At 44.7% G+C, this 16030-nt stretch overlaps 1 protein-coding gene across 1 annotated transcript; it reads right to left on the bottom strand.

Moving 5' to 3' along the window:
- Window positions 1-14188: 14188 nt before the first annotated feature.
- LOC120099686 (Y-linked testis-specific protein 1-like) lies at window positions 14189-14842 on the bottom strand. The gene has a single exon (XM_087577153.1). The coding sequence runs from the start codon at window positions 14840-14842 to the stop codon at window positions 14189-14191; it is 654 nt and encodes a 217-aa protein (XP_087433279.1).
- Between the last annotated feature and the right edge of the window lie 1188 nt (window positions 14843-16030).

Genomic DNA, 16030 nt, shown 5'->3' with positions numbered 1-16030 from the left:
CTTAGAAGAGATTCTCTCTACAAACCTCGGTGATTAACATCAACTAAATGACTCATTTTAAGTTCTTGTTTTTACTTTTGTTCGTGGGTCTTTTTTGTGTTAGGTCATGTGGCTGAAGAACCTGCAAAGGCCAGAAGAGGGAGGAAGATCTCCAGAGCCAGAGTCAGTTGTGAGGATGCTAAGGGTTCTGAGTAGCTGAGCCATCTCTCCAGCCCCTAAATGACACAATTTTGTCACAGCAAGGGGAAAGCTGGACACTACTACTCCTATGCCTTTTCACACTGTAGATTCCAATCCACACTGTATTTAGAAGCTAAGTGTCCTGTAAATGAATTAAAGTTTTTTATTCCCACTTCGGGGGGTACCTATCCCTGCGTTTCCCCTAGACTTTGAAGGTTTTCAAGGTATGAAAGTCCCGTTTTCCAGGCTCTTTGTTTATGATCCACCTGTCTGGTCTACTGAGCCTCCCTACCCTATCCTGTAGGTCCTCGATCTCTGATTACCCCCTCACCCTTGTGGATTCATGCATTTGAACACTGATTTACAATTTTTCTTGTGCAGCCGTAGGGAGGTTTGGCACCATCTGATTTCGTTCAGCCTGTGCTATTTAACAGATAAAGATCCGCTGAACTTTAAAATATTCATTTGAATAATTTAATTTTATATAGATAGTATTATGATCTGGTGTGGAATTCAAATATTTCACCACCAAGGAACTGAATTTAGGACGTTGTGTAACCTTTTAAAAACCATTCTCTCGTTTTAAAATTTGGTGTGTGTGTGTGTGCGTTTGTGTGTGTGTGTGTGTTCATGTTTTTCACAGTCTCCAGGATCACATCTACAAAATCTGCAAAGATAAATCCCAGAATAGACGGGTGGAGACTCTGGAAGCTCCCCTCACCCAACTGAGGAACTACTGGCAACTGATGACTGTAGGGCAGAGGGCCCGTTTTCTTCATGAATTTGTGCCCTGACGGCTGTCCATGCTCCCCTGGATGTTTGTACTCACCCCACACATCTAGTCAGAATGAAATGGACTCAGCAGTTTCTATTAAAATGCAGATGGAATTAGGAGGGAGGGAAGGGGAGAGATTTGAAGGGAGGAGATGGGGATGGATTTGCTCAAACACATTATGTGTATGTACCAAGTTCTTAAGGAAAAAAAATTAAAACAAAGTAAATAAATAAGTAAATAAATCTGCTCATGTGTGCACATGTGCATGGGTTTATGAGTGTGTGTGTGGGGGTGTTGCAGCACCCTGCTACATGATGATACCATGCAGTATCTTTCTCTATGTCTCTCTGCCATTTTCTTTTGATGCACTGTGGTGGTTTGAATACGCTTGGCCCCTGGGAAGTGCCACTAGTAGGAGGTGTGGCCTTATTGGAGAAAGTGTGTCACTATGTAGGTGGGCTCGGAGGGCTCCTAGTGTTCATGTTCTGCCCAATGAGGAAGAGAGATGCTCTTCCTGGCTGCCTGTAGCTGCAAGTCTCTTTCTGGGCTGCCTTTGGATTTAGATATAGTACACTCTCCAGCACCATGTCTACCTGGACTCTGCCATGCTTCCCACCATGATAATAACGGACTAAACCTCTGAAACTGTAAGCCAGCCCCAATTAAATGTTTCCTTTATTAAGAGTGGCCTTAGTCCTGGTGTCTCCTCACAGCAGTGGAGCCCTAACTAAGACAGGTGGTGACTTTGCCTGATCCCAAACTCTCATATTTTCATCCGGGCTAGAAGCCAGCAGACCTTAGTGATTCTGTTCCCCCTTCCTGTCTCCGGGGTTACAGGGTTCCCCTGCCTTTTCATAATGACTGGGATCTGAGTTCAGGTCTGCTTAGGCAGCAAGCAGTTTCTCCCACCGATCCTCCTAAGACCCACCGTGTGGTTTTTAAGGCTTACCAGACGATTACGGTCAACATGCAAGCACAAATTAGAGATGGCAAGTGCATCTTGACTTTTCCTTGTTTCGGTATATTTGAGTTGTTTCAGGGTCTTGATTTCACCTTGTTTTGGTATATTTGAGTTGTTTCAGTTTCTTGATTTCACCTTGTTTCAGTATATATATACCTTCATGACCAGGATTGGTGAACTGCAGATCAGCCATGTGGGTGTCAGCCTGCAAAGTGCACTTTGTATGGAGACTGACGTGGGCTCCCCAGGCTGCCTTGGTGCCCTCTCACGTCTAGGATTCCTAGGAGAGTAGGAAATGGTTCACCAGGTTCAGTGGTATTATACAACCTGCAGTCATGGGTCACTTTCTCTGCTGTTAGCTGTCTGCGGAGTTTGGCTCCAAAATTCTTCAATAGCCTTGAAAGGGTTTCTGTTTACCTCATTCTAGGCTGATCTGTCTTTGTTTTCCATAAAGGTTCCGTGATATAGACAGCGATCTGCTCCCACGAGTGAACCAATGTCTTGATCTTCTGAATTTTCCGAATGGAGTCCTTGGCTGAGGTTTGTTAGAACGTCAACCTCCTCCCAACAGATATCTGTACCTGGAAATGTATCCTTTATGTAGGTCTATTTTTCTGGTGTGTGTGGTGTGTGTGTGTGTGTGTGTGTGTGTGTGTGTGTGTGTGTGTGTGTGTGTGTTTACATGATGGTTTCGCAGAGAAGCCTGTCGAATCTGCCATTTATTTTTTTACTGTGTGTGGGCTTTCCTATTTAAAATTGTTCTTAAGTTTCATAAGAGTTTCTGTACAAGCTTCATTTTTAGGGAGAGGATCTTCCAAATGCGTCTTCCTCTGGTCTCAAGAGATGAGAATGAGTCATTAGCATGGAGGGCTGAATGAGAGCTGCTGGTTGGGTCCCAGTGATGCTGTGGGCCCTAACTTTGTAAGCTCGGCTCTGTGTGCCAGCCAGAGCCTCTGTGTTCTTTGAGCCCCTCCTTGGGAGGTGAAGTATGCATTGTTTGTACTGTTTGCCCTAGCACTGGGCCTCTTTTGAAATTGTTTTCCCTGCCCCCCTAGACACAGTGCAGTGTGAGGTCCTTCCACATGGAAAACCGCTGGCCACATTGAACAGGGGAGAAGGGAGATTCACAGTAAAATACAAATGAAGAAAGCAGGAGTGACAGCCATGTTTGCGATACCCCTACAGCTAAGGGGGTGCGGAAAAATGCAGGTGGCTGCAGAACTTGCAAAATTTGGTTGGCACTCATTCCTCCACAAAGCTCACCTAATTTAGCACCAAATATTCGGGTCCTTTGATGGGTGTCTTTCTGTAAGTCCTCAATTGGGCTGTGTGTGTCTTCGTGTATATCTCTGCATGTGTGTGTCTGTGTATGTCTCTGTGTCTGTTTCTCTTTCTGTGACTCTCTCCCTCTCTCTACCCCTCCCCCTGCCCCTCCCCCCCCCCCCCCCCCCTCTCTCTCTCTCTCTCTCTCTCTGTGTGTGTAGGTTCAGAGTGTGTCCACAGGGACAAGTGGCAATTTTGCTACAGTCTTTGGCAATTTTGCTGTGATAAACTCTGAAAACGAGGACGGTCCTCCGAGCCATCCCTGCTGCTGGCCTTTCCCGTACAAGTCTTCTGAATGCTCTTTTCTTGGTTTTACAGATTTCCTCTAGTTCGTTTTACCACACCCCACCTCCGTGCATTTCCTAGTTTGCTGTCATATAGTGGGAACCTCCGAAGTTTAAAACTCACTTCTTTTGGGGCGTTCTTCCGCCTGAGAAACCACATAATCTGGAAGCTTGTGCTAAACCTGGACACTTAAAAGTTACTAGTTATTAGAAATTGTGTATAAATTTAAAAACCATTTCCTCATTTGTGTGGGCTCACCCGACACATGTAGGCAGTGCTTACTGATTGATCATTGCGCCGTCTACTTCCGACCACACAGACCCTGACGAGGATTACTTCCGGTGCTGTGTGACTTATTTCTTCTCCTTCCAATGAAGGTGCAGACTTGAGCCATTTCCGGTGTCAGCACTGAAATGACGTAGTTCCGGTTTCTCACAGGCTTGCGGCATCTAGGTTGAGTCCTTGACATGGGACATCCGGAACACGGCACAGCGTTCCGTCGGGCTGAGCAAGAGGGATCTTTGGTTTGGATTGTTTTCTCTGCCCAGAGCACATGGATTAAATTCGCAGACGCCATGAGTCTATAGTGGCTTCTGTGAACTCTGTGTGTTATTATCTTTTCAAATCCTCTTAGTTCTTGGCCGAGTCACTGACAGCTGCCTCGCTCTGTGAACTGGCTGCCATCGTTCTACTACAGTGATTTGATCGATGTGTCGCCTTCATTTGTTAGCTCTCCTACCTCCACTTTCTGAGAAAGGCTATGTCCCTTATGCGCATGGCCTCAGGTGTTGGACGCTACCTCTTAGGAGGTCTCAGGCCCTTCCTTTGAGGCTCTGCATCCCTGCAGACAAGGTGCTAAAGTCTTTGAAACAAAATCCAGTAACTCCACAGTGGCTTTTTCATGCCTTTTGAGAAATCCGAAGACAAGTCTTTCCACTGGCAGCTATTTACACACGTTACACTTTTTTTTTTTTTTTTTTTTGGTTCTTTTTTTCGGAGCTGGGGACCGAACTCAGGGCCTTGCGCTTCCTAGACAAGCGCTCTAACCACTGAGCTAAATCCCCAGCCCCACACGTTACACTCTTAAGTCGAGATATCCAACCTGCGTTTTCATCCTAATATCAACAAACACATGAGTTACCGGTAGATTTATTGAAAGAATCAAGTATGAGTTTGGACACTCCTTTGTCTCTCTCTCTCTGGAATACAATTTTTCCCTTTGAAAGCTAAAATTTCTAATTTTATTCAAGTCCATTAAAAATCCACATTATTCTTAATTTTTTGATGGGAATGACTTTAGTTATCTACAGAGTGACCTGCTCCACCCCCGTCTTTCCATGACTAAAATGAAGGCTATTTTAAAAATAGTCTGCCAAATGGAAACCTAGTTTTTTTTTTTTCTTTTGTCAAATATTATTTCTTGACTTCAGGAATTTTTTTTAATACCAATAAGGCACCAACTGTTCTCTAGATGTCTCCCCTCCCCCATATTACTTTATTCTTTGGTAAACATGGGGTGAGCCCCCTCTATGCTCATTATCAAATGCTTCAGATTCGATTTGTGGACAAAAGCAACCTACCGTCTGTCTTTTTCTAATGGTGTTCCTTTTCAGGGAAAGAGAAATACCAAAGCCTGCCTGAGAACTAGGATTTTTCAAAAGTCTCATCTCATTGTGGATTGCAATTTCCAAAGTTGACATTCATTAAGGGGAACGGATATGAACTTCCCATCACGATTTGGATGTGTATTATTATTTCTTGTTATATTTATTTTCTTTTGTGACTTGATATGTAAGCTCCCCACAGACAAAAAGAGCTATCGAACCAAGTTCCCATCTTCCCCTCTCTGTAAGCTGAGATTTCTAAAGCTGAAGAGGAGAATAAAGCAAAATGAAGCGAGTCTGCAGATGTTGTCCACGTTATTCCTAGAACAAGAAACAGAGAGAGACATGTTCCATGAACACGTGTATCAGATGGACCAATGAAACTGCAGGGGCCCTGGCTAGATCTAAAATCCCTGTAATGGTGTGTGTGTGTGTGTGTGTGTGTGTGTGTGTGTGTGTGTGTGTAAACCTAGGTGTATATGTATATGTATATATGTATGTATGTGTTAGGGTTTTACTGCTATGAAAAGAAACCATGACCAATGCAAGTCTTACAAGGATATTTACTTGGGCTGGCTTATAGGTTCATAGGTTCAGTCTATTATCATCAAGGCAGGAGCATGGCAGCATCTAGGCAGGCATGTGCAGGAGGAGCTGAGCCTTCTACATCTTCCTCTGAAGGCTGCTAGAAGACTGGCTTCCAGGCAGCTAGGGTGAGGGTCTTAAAGCCCACGCCCACAGTACCACACCTATTCCAACAAGGCCACACCCACTCCAACAAGGCAAAACCCCCTAGCAGTGCCACTCCTATTTGTCACTATTTGTCTTTAAACTTGAAACTCATTCATAAAACTGTTCAACGGACAACAGGTAACTTTAATGAAATAAATACAGAAGTATTAGAAAAATACACAGGAAGATGTTGCCTTAGTTACTGTTCTATTGCTGTGAAGAGACACCGTGACCAAACCAATTCATGAAAGGAAACATTTAATTGCCGTCTTACAGTTTCAGAGGGTGAGTCCGTGGACCATCGTGGTAGACACCATGACAGCAGGCTGGCAGGCAGGCAGGCCTGGCTGAGTAGTTCCTGAGAGCTCACATCCTGCTCCCCAGATGAGAGAGATAGAGAGGGAGAGGGAGAGGTAGAGGAAGGGAGGGAGAGAGAGAGAGAGAGGGAGAGGGAGAAGCAGAGAGAGAGGGAGAGGTAGAGGGAGAGGAAAGGAGGGAGAGGGAGAGAGAGGGACAGGGAGAGGGAGAGGGAGAGACAGAGAGAGAGAGAGAGAGAGAGAGAGAGAGAGAGAGAAAGAGAGAGGGAGAGGGAGGGAGAGGGAGAGGGAAAGAGGGAGAGAGAGAGGGAGGGAGGGAGAGAGAGAAGCCTGGTGGGATTTTGAAATCTCAAGGCCCCCACCTCCCATTGACACATCTCTTTTAACAAAAACACAACTCCCATTCCTTTCTAAACATTCCACCAACTGGAAACCAAACACATTCAAGTATTTGAACCTCTGAGGGTCACACTTATTCAAAATCCTAAAGTATGTTTTTTTTTTCTTCTTTTAAAAGAAATCAAGTAATGAGTGTCCATCCCATTTGGCAGTATATTTTATCTTGACATTTCAATTCTCAGAGGTTAGGGTTATTTGCATAACAAGTATCCAATCAAGCCATAACTCTCCCATAAGCCAAAGGCATCATACCTCCCCCCTTTCTACTTGATTATCCACATAGTGGTTACGGAAACATATCCCTTCATCCTGATTTAGTTCAAAGCATGGGGAGCAATTGATGTGCAATTAATTGCTATTCATAATGGGATAAAACAGAAGCCAACATGATTGAGTCTATTGTTGCTGGGAGCTGAAGATTTCCCTTCCATTTAATAAAACGTGATAAATATGATTTTAACGCAAGCCTAGAAACCCCAACAAAGCCTTTACTTTATATTTTTTTCAGTATTTCCAGATCATTCTCTGTGACACACAGGAACCTAGAGGAGGAGAACTGTGTGGAGTCACTGACACATACTCAACAAAGGATTCATTTGCACAATAAGGAGATATATCGTGTCCTCTGAGAGTTGGCCCCAGGACTCCCAATGATCTAAAAGTCCTCAGGTTCCTTGGAAAAAACAGCACTGCATTTGCATATAACCTATGCAACCCTCTCTTATACTCTAGTCATATTTTGTGTGTGTGTGTGTGTGTGTGTGTGCATGTGTTCATAGAGACATGTAAGTTCAGAGGCTGGGGGAGGGTAGAGCGTTTTCTGCTCCTTCACTACCTACTGTATTCCCTTGTGACAGGGTCTCCTGCTGAACCTGAGGTGAGGTTCACTGTCAGGAAGCCCCTGTCATCCTCCTGTTCCCATACCAAGCCCTGGTGTTTGCATGTGTGACCACACACTTGGCATTACCCCTATCCCGTCTCCCCAGACCCTCCTACATTTTAAATAATCTCTGAATTACTTTTGTTCTTAATGAAATGAAATCATGAGGGGCTGTTATTTAGGAGATGACAAGAAAAATGGTTTGTATGTGTTCAGTACAGATATGGTATTTTAAAAACCACTTTTATTAGTTCGTTGAGAACTTTGTACATTATATATTGATAGAATTTACTTCTCACGTCTCTTCCTAACTCCTCCCAGATCCATCCCCACCTAATCCCTTCTCCCAACTTCAAGCTCTCTTTCTCCCCTCTGTAATAATCCACTCAAGTCATTTATGCTGCCCATAAATTCCTGGGCCTTGGGCAAGCCCCTGGAGACTGGCCAGCTTATCACCAGCTATATCTTTGTAGAAAACTGACTCTCCCTTTCCTATCAGCTAGGGCTGAGGGATAGTGGTCCTGTCGTGTATAGAAGACACTGCTTTGTTCTGGTTCTCGCTGACATCTGTATCTTCTATTTCCACTCCCTCTTCCTTGAGGGTTCCTAAGACTCAACTCCTTCCCTTTTTGCCTCTCTCTGTGAGTCTGTGTATATGCGTGTGTGTCTATATTATAGATGTCCCATTTTACATTCAAGCACACACATGGTGGGGGGCATCTTTACAATTGACTGCTGACGGTATCTCACCCCAGACAAAATGCTGCAATGCAGACATGGTGTGGCTCAGTCCCCCAAAGAAATAGGAGATGTTGAGAAACCTACCCAGCTGTTTCTAGTGTGAGGTGACGTTTAGACCTCTGACACAACCTCTGGCCCTACCTTATGGGTTTAATATACACATTGTCCCAGTACTATGTTCAAAGGTGGGACTATGAAAGGCGATTGGACCCTGTGGGCTGTAATCAATGAGTTCATCTGTTGATGGATGTGTATGAAGGTGGCGGGAAACTAGGAGATAGGAAATTAAGGGACTTGGTCATTTGGGACGTGTCTTGGAGGGTGTTTTTTTGTCCTTAGTCTCTTACTGTGTTGGTGCTCCTTGGATGACAGTGAGGTTAGCAGTTGAGCTCTATCGTGCCCCTTTCATGGTCATGTGACCATGGACTGAAACCTATGAAACCATGAACCAAAATAAGTTAGTTTACTATGTGAGTTGCTAGGCAACGTGTAAGAGTGATGAATGGGATTAAAATGAAAGTGGCCAAAAGTGATGCTGACCATACCAGGTCAGGACCGGAATTGATGTAGGAAGACCCATGACTTAATCCTTTAAACTCTTTGTCTGGAGGCTGCATGCTAAGAGAAGACACAATGTTTCCCAAGTGGTTTTATCCAGACGAATCTGCCAATGTATCTGTCGTCTTAGCAAATCAAGAACCTCCTGCTTCCCGCTCTGGTCCTTCTCCTGACTTCACTTCTGTGTTTTTAATAGACTTTGATATCGTATGAACTAGTGGGAAATGAGTATTAAAAAAGGGAAGGAAGCTATAAATTTTGCTGTAAAATCATTAAATTACACACTTAAAATAAATGGATTTTTTAAGTATGTAAATTATACTTCAATAAGGCTGCAGAAAAGGCTTGGCCAACTGTGATGCTTGTCATGTGATTTGCTATTTGCTATAGTTCCTGTGACTTTGATATTAATAGTAGTGGGTTTTATTACAGATGACTCAGACACCAGGGTAACCATGCAGGGAGAACACTCCGTACTGTCAGGGAAAATAAATCAAGTCAAATTCATTGGCTTTATTAATGAGGGTTTTTCTGGTAACAGCTTAGTTGGCTGGAAGTTAGACAGCTATTGGCTGAGAGCAAAGATGGAGAGAGCACAATGTTTACAGGGATAACTGAAGGTTGTTCTCACAAAAGGGTCTGAGTCTCATGGAGTGCATTTGCAAAAGCTCCAGCGGCTGGTGGAGCTGGGGCCTAGGAGCCTTGCAAGATGGCCATTATATGTTTTGTGATGTCATGGCCAAGTGTGAGACAAGGCTAGATGAAGTGGAAAAATTTTGGTATCTATGGAATCTCACTTGTGTCATAGGATGCTTTTCTGGAAGCTATGACAGGAGAGCATGTTTTGCTGAAGGAGACACATGAGAAGGCATGTGATATTTCCCTGGAGCACATGCTTGAAGGGTGACAGGATGTTTATGGAGAACATAAATGTAATCCCACAGAGAGGGAGAGGACATCTTTACATTGCTACACCTTGCAAGGCTTCGATGGACTTTGCTGGTCTTCGTTTCGCAAGGAGAAATGCACAAAAGAACCTGTGCTATCCATGCTGCTTCTGGATGCTTCTGCTGCTTCTTGTTGGTTTGTTAGAGCCCTGTGGTCTCTGCCAGGTCAAGGCACTGCTACTGATACGTGTTTTGCTTTTGCTATTGGACTGTACTGCACAATGAATATTGGAGTTACCCCAAAGAATTACTTCTAAATAGGTCCACAACTCTCTCCCTTTTCCTATCAACTTTCTCTCTCTGCTACCTCTGGTTGGTGGGCTAGATGGTTTAAGAACCCTAAATAAAGTAGGTTTTGAAAAAATCTAAGCCTACAGATAGATTCATGGGTTTTGAGAAAGGGCCATGTCTCCTGCTGAGAGGAGATGATATGTAGGTTGTGACTTTTTGCTTCTGTGGTCTACTGTGACCCATTAAATGGCCAGTGACTGACAGTCTCCCAGTAATTTTGCCCACACTAAAATGCTTTCGCTTGGCGTCGGGAGCTGTAGAATGTATTCATTTCTTGTCACATATCCTCGAGTATTCATGTTGGTGACAGTAGTTACTCTTCAGTTCTGCCATACAGGGTAGTGGGTCTGTACACTGAGAGAAGAGAGTGTCTGGTGGTGAGTATGTAACATGGAGTAAGAGAAACATTATGGTGCTGGGTCTATCGCTCTCTCTTTTTTTTTTTTTTTCCCAATTTGACAATCTGGAGTCAACTGAGAAGAGAGAACAAGTCAAGAACTGCCTCCATTAGATTAGTCTTTGGGTTAGTTTATGGAACATTTTCGGGATTAATGACTGTTTGTGGGAGGGCCCACCATTGTGGGCAAGTTCATCAGTAGTCATGTGTAAAAAGAATAGCCTTTTAGGCTGTAAGAAATAGTAATGGAGCAAGCCATGGGGAGTGTGGCGGTTTGAATAAGAAAGGCTCCCACAGTCATATATTTGAATATTTAGTTAACAGGGAATGACAGTATTTTCAAGGACTAGAAGGATTAAGAGGTGTGGCCTCATTGGAGGACGTGGGTGTGTCGACAAGGGTGGGGTTTGAGTTTTCAAGAGCCCCAAGCTTTCCCAGAGTCTCTCTTTATCTCTCTCTCTCTGTCTCTCTCTCTGTGTCTCTCTCTGTCTCTCTCTGTGTCTCTGTCTCTGTCTCTCTCTCTGTCTCTCTCTCTATCTCTGTCTCTCTGTCTCTCTGTCTCTCTGTCTCTCTGTCTCTCTCTCTCTCTCTCTCTCTCTCTCTCTCTCTCTCTCTCTCCTTACAGAGCAGTAGCTCTCTATTGCTCCCGTGTTATGCTCCCTGCCATGATGATGGACCAGACGTCTGAAACTGTAAGGGAGCCTCCAATTACATGCTTTCATTATAGTAGTTGCCTTGACCATGGTGTCTCTTCACAGCAACAGAACAATGACTGAAACAGGGAGCAGACCAACAAGCAGAGCTCCTTGTTACCACTTCAAGCTCCTGTTCTGGTTTCCCTCAGTGATGGTCTGTAACCTGTAAGGTAATAACCCTTTCCTCCCCAAGTTAGTTTTGATCATGGCATTCATCACGGAGAGAAGGAAGCAAACTAGAATGTCACAGGTCAGCACATGAGCAAGTCTTACCTTTAAATTAAAACAAAGTGTCTATACGTCTCTATTTGTGGTTATGAGGTAAGCATCTGTGGCTCTACTAGACACACTGTTTCTATGAGAAATTGTCTTACTTAGGTTTCCTATTGTTGTAAGGAAACACGGTGACCAAAGAGCAAGTTAGGGAGGAAAAGGTTTATTCAGCTTACACTTCTACATTGCTGCTCATCAGCAAAGGAAGTTGGAACAGGAACTCAAACAGGACAGGATCCTGGAGGCAGGAACTGAGGCAGAGGCTATGGAGTGGCACTGCTTACCGTCTTGCTCCTCAGTCTTGCTTAGCTTGCTTTCTTATAGAACCCAGGACCACCAGCCTAGGAATGGTGCCGCTCACAGTGGGCCGGGCCCTCCCCACCAATCACTAAGAAAATGCCCTACAGCTGGATCTTATGGACACATGTTCTCAAATGAGACGCCCTCTTCTCTGATGACTCTAGCTTGCATCACGTTGGCATAAAATCAGGGCAGTGGTTACAATGTGATTGTCCCATGGGAAGTGTGGCACAAGTAGGAGGTGTGGCCTTGTTGGAGTAGGTGTGGCCTTGTTGGAGGAAGCATATCACTTTGGGGGTGATATGCTTCTTCTCCAACACCATGTCTGCCTAGATGCTTCCATGATTCCTGCCTTGATGAAAATAGACTGAACTTCTGAACCTGAAAGCCTGCCCTAATTAAATGTTGTCCCTTGGGGTTGGGGATTTAGCTCAGTGGTAGAGCACTTGCCTAGGAAGCACAAGGCCCTGGGTTCATTCCCCAGCTCCGAAAAAAAGAACCCCCCCAAAAAAATGTTGTCCCTTATAAGTTGCTTTGGTCGTGGTGTCTTTTCGCAGCAATGAAACCATCAGACAACCAGCCAGTATAAAAAAATCCCAAATAGCAGAATTAATCAACGATAGAAAGTATTTTCAAGTCCTGCAGTGAGAAACTTATTCTAGTGAAGAAACAGCAATGAATGAGTCCAAGATAAGGTTGTGTCCAAAGAAACTCTTGGAGTGTAGATGTGGCTCAGAGAGACCCCATGGGGTGCAGAGGGGCTTCTCAGGAGGAGAAAGCTACATGGTCAGGAACCACAAAGAATTTTATTTTATTTTATTTTATTTTATTGAATCTTTTTTTGGGAGCTGGGGACCAAATCCAGGGCCTTGTGCTTCCTAGGCAAACGCTGTACCACTGAGCTAAATCCCCAACCCCCGCAAACCATTTTAACGACATGGCAAATGGCATAGGAAAGAGCTCAGCACCTCTGCATTGGAGGCACCATCAAGAGTTTTCTGAGGATAAGCTTACATGTGAGTAAAACACGGGAACTTCCGGGGGCTGGATATGGTAACAGGGCCCGCAGGTGTATAGAAAGCCATCCAGTTGAAGGAGATCCAGGCAAGACAAGCCAGTGCAGGAGCTCTTTGTGGTCATCTAGGGTCATTGAGAAGAGACCTCAAAAAATATTACAGGATGCAACAGAGTCTAACGTGCTCAGGGAAGCTAAACACAGGATCCACGTAACACCTGACAGAAGCTCACGGCATCCTCATCTTCCCTTTTAAATTACTTTTTACTGAACGTACAAAATATTGGGCTTTATGATACTTTTAGGAATCGATAGATATAAACTTAGTTTGGCATTCACTTCTCTTGAGTTATCCTCGTCAAAATGTCCTCCGGGGAAGCCTCCACCTCACATCCACCTTATGTAGTGATGTCTTGGCTGTTCTTTAAGGAACCAAAGAGACCAATAAGGATGCGGCCCAAGTTAAACTCATTCTAGACCCTTTCTGTTCTTCCTGGTCTCCTGCTTCACTTTTTGAGAACTCCATCTTGGAATTCCTTCGTCCCTCAGTGTCCTCTACTCCCTCATGTGTTCTTTAGTCTTTCTTCCACATCCCCATCAATTTAATCTTTCTTACCCTCATCCTGGTCTCTTCTCTGCATGTGAAGGTGGGATTTATTTAAAAAGATGACTTTAGGGGCCTGGAGAGATGACCAATGGATCAAGATCTCGTCTGCTTTGAAAGAGGACTTGGATTTGTTCTTTGAGCTCATGTCCAAAGGCTCCCAACCACCTTTAATTCCAGCTCCAGGGTACCTGACTATTCTTGTCTCTGTGGTGTCATTTATTCATGCCCTTCCCCCACCCTCATAATTAAAAATAATACATCTAGAGATGAGAAACAGGTTTCATTAGGTTTCGTTAGTCAAACACTCCCCGACCTTCTCTGATTATCAGTCTGCTTGGATCAGTTTATTGGGTTTCCCCTTGAGTTCCAAGACCACCTCCCTGTTACCTGCCCCTCTTTCCCCAACTGTCTGTTTCTCCCTCAAACTTCCCCTCAGAGAGTCTATTTCTGGCCCCCCTCCACTGCTTCCTAAACATCCATCTTTTTCCCCCCGTGCCATCCCTGTTCCTCTAAGCCTCATCTCCAGTTCTTTTCTCTCCCTAAAGACCAGACCAGCTCAGTCCTGTTTGTTTTAGTCTACGTGACATTAGACTTACTGTTCACAGCCTTGACCTTTCCGGCTTCCTCTCCATGTTCCATCCACCACAGTCTGTCTCCTCCACCAAAGTGTTCACACACAACACGTCACATCGCACATTTTAATTTTTAGAGCAAAACAAATTCCACTGGAAAAGATACTGGGGTTGTCAAAGGCCCTTGGGTATCTGAAACACAGAAAAACAAACATTTTCCCCCCAATCCTATAAATTTCCCATCTATGTCCCCCTCACTTTGTGAATTTCACCTTCACGGATCTTTTCCAACAGATTATAGACGTAGATGTGGATGTCGCCATCAAACTTGGTGAACTACACAGAAGGCTTGGCTAGAACTTGGTAAATGACTTTGTCGATCTGTTTGGACCCGTCGCTTCTGGTGAACTGCACACATTGACCGGTTAAGATGTCGCTGTCAACGTCTGACTTCACCTCTGCTGGAGGAGTCTCTGGAATGATATGGAGGATACCTTCTGTGTAATCATCCAGCAGCTGGTAGATGTATAGGACTGGATCTTTCTCGTAGGTGATGTAAAACATGTCCTTCATGATCGGCACCTGGGCTAGGACCACCCCCCTCCAGTTGTCCTTAGAGCCATGTTTGCCCTCAAATTTATGCTCCACAGCTCGGCCAACCATGGAACTTTCGAGATGGGTATTTTTCACTTGAAGAAACACTACTTTGTGAGGCAAGACCTTAAGCTTTAAAATCCTCTCATCGCTGTGAAGTTCCAGTCTGTAGACACAGTCAATTCCGTCATACTTGACCAGAAAGAGAGAGGGACTTGTTGGCAGTTGATCTAGAATGATGGCCTTCCACTGGGTGACGAGCTCATCACCTTCCTTCCATCCGTGAGAAATTCTGCAGCCCACAATGTTCCCCAGGGCCTGGAGAGAAGGCCTCCTCCTCCTCCGCTTCTGGAAGGATGGTGTGCTCATCCTCCTCAGAGACATCCTCTTCTTCATGACTGTAGACCTAGTGTGGTAGGCCACGGCATCCTGGTCCACTGTCTTGTGGCTATCATTCTGTGTTCAGGCTTCATACTTGCCCGTGGCCTGTGTTTGAAGAGCTCGCCTGCTTAAACCAGACACAATGCTGTTCCCTCTGTCATACGAGTCCCTGCAAGAACAATGGGGGTGGGGTGGGGAGGGCACTGGACCAAGGCTCTTGTCTAAGAGAACTTTGGAGCAGGTGAGGAAGGCGATGGTAAACAGGGTTGAGCATCTGAATCTTATTCTGTCATAATCAGAAGTTCGTAGGAGGGCTGGGCAATGGTGGAGCACACCTTTAATTCCAGCACTCAAGAGGCAGAGGGAGGCAGACCTCTGTGAGATCAAGGACAGCCTGGTCTACAGAGTTAGTTCCAGGATAGCCAAAGCTACCCACAGAAAAACCCTGCCTCAAAAATCAAAATCTAAAGTTCAAAGGGAAATGAACAAGTGGTTCACTACAGCTCAGAATAACATATTCAGACACATTTCTTCAGCCCGAGGCACTTTGCCTCTGCTGAGGAACCTCTCCTTGAATGGCAAGTTAAGTGTGGGATTAAGTATCCCTGTCCCCACTTTAAGCAAGCAGAACAGAGAAAGGATAGCAAAGAAGCCAGAAGGGTGGCCACACCCATCTTCTACCCTCTAACTATGAGCTATGTGGCAACATCCACATTTGTCTGCCCAGAGACACAGCACACCAGTCCACTGGCTTTCTGTACTGTGCATCCTGACCCAGGCCCAGGTTTATTCCGCGAAGCTGTTGCATCTTCGACTGCAACAAGAGTCTTTTGTGTAGGCAACAACAACCATGTAGGGGGTTGGGATTTAGCTCAGTGGTAGAGCACTTGTCTAGCAAGCACAAGACCCTGGGTTTGGACCTCAGCTCCGAAAAAAAAAAAAAACAACAACAACATCAAAAAGAAATATTTTCTCCTAAAATGCACAGGCACAGAGAGGAGCTTTGGCATTTTAGTAGGATTATGAATAAGATATTGTTAGCAAAGGATAATAAACTCCGGAGAGTGACTAGCCTAGACCATCCGCCGAGCTCTCAAACGTGGAAGACATCAGAACATACGGTTACTCGCTGTACGAGGGAAAACTTTTAGTTTTCTGGGCTACAAGGGTCCCCGTTATCTTCATAAACGTATTTACTGAAAG

Source organism: Rattus norvegicus, chromosome 11 (assembly GCF_021556685.1).
Source record: "Rattus norvegicus strain SHRSP/BbbUtx chromosome 11, alternate assembly SHRSP_T2T, whole genome shotgun sequence".
NCBI lineage: Eukaryota > Metazoa > Chordata > Mammalia > Rodentia > Muridae > Rattus > Rattus norvegicus.
The sequence above is the reverse complement of the archived record's forward strand: the minus strand, read 5'-3'. Positions and strand labels throughout refer to the sequence as shown.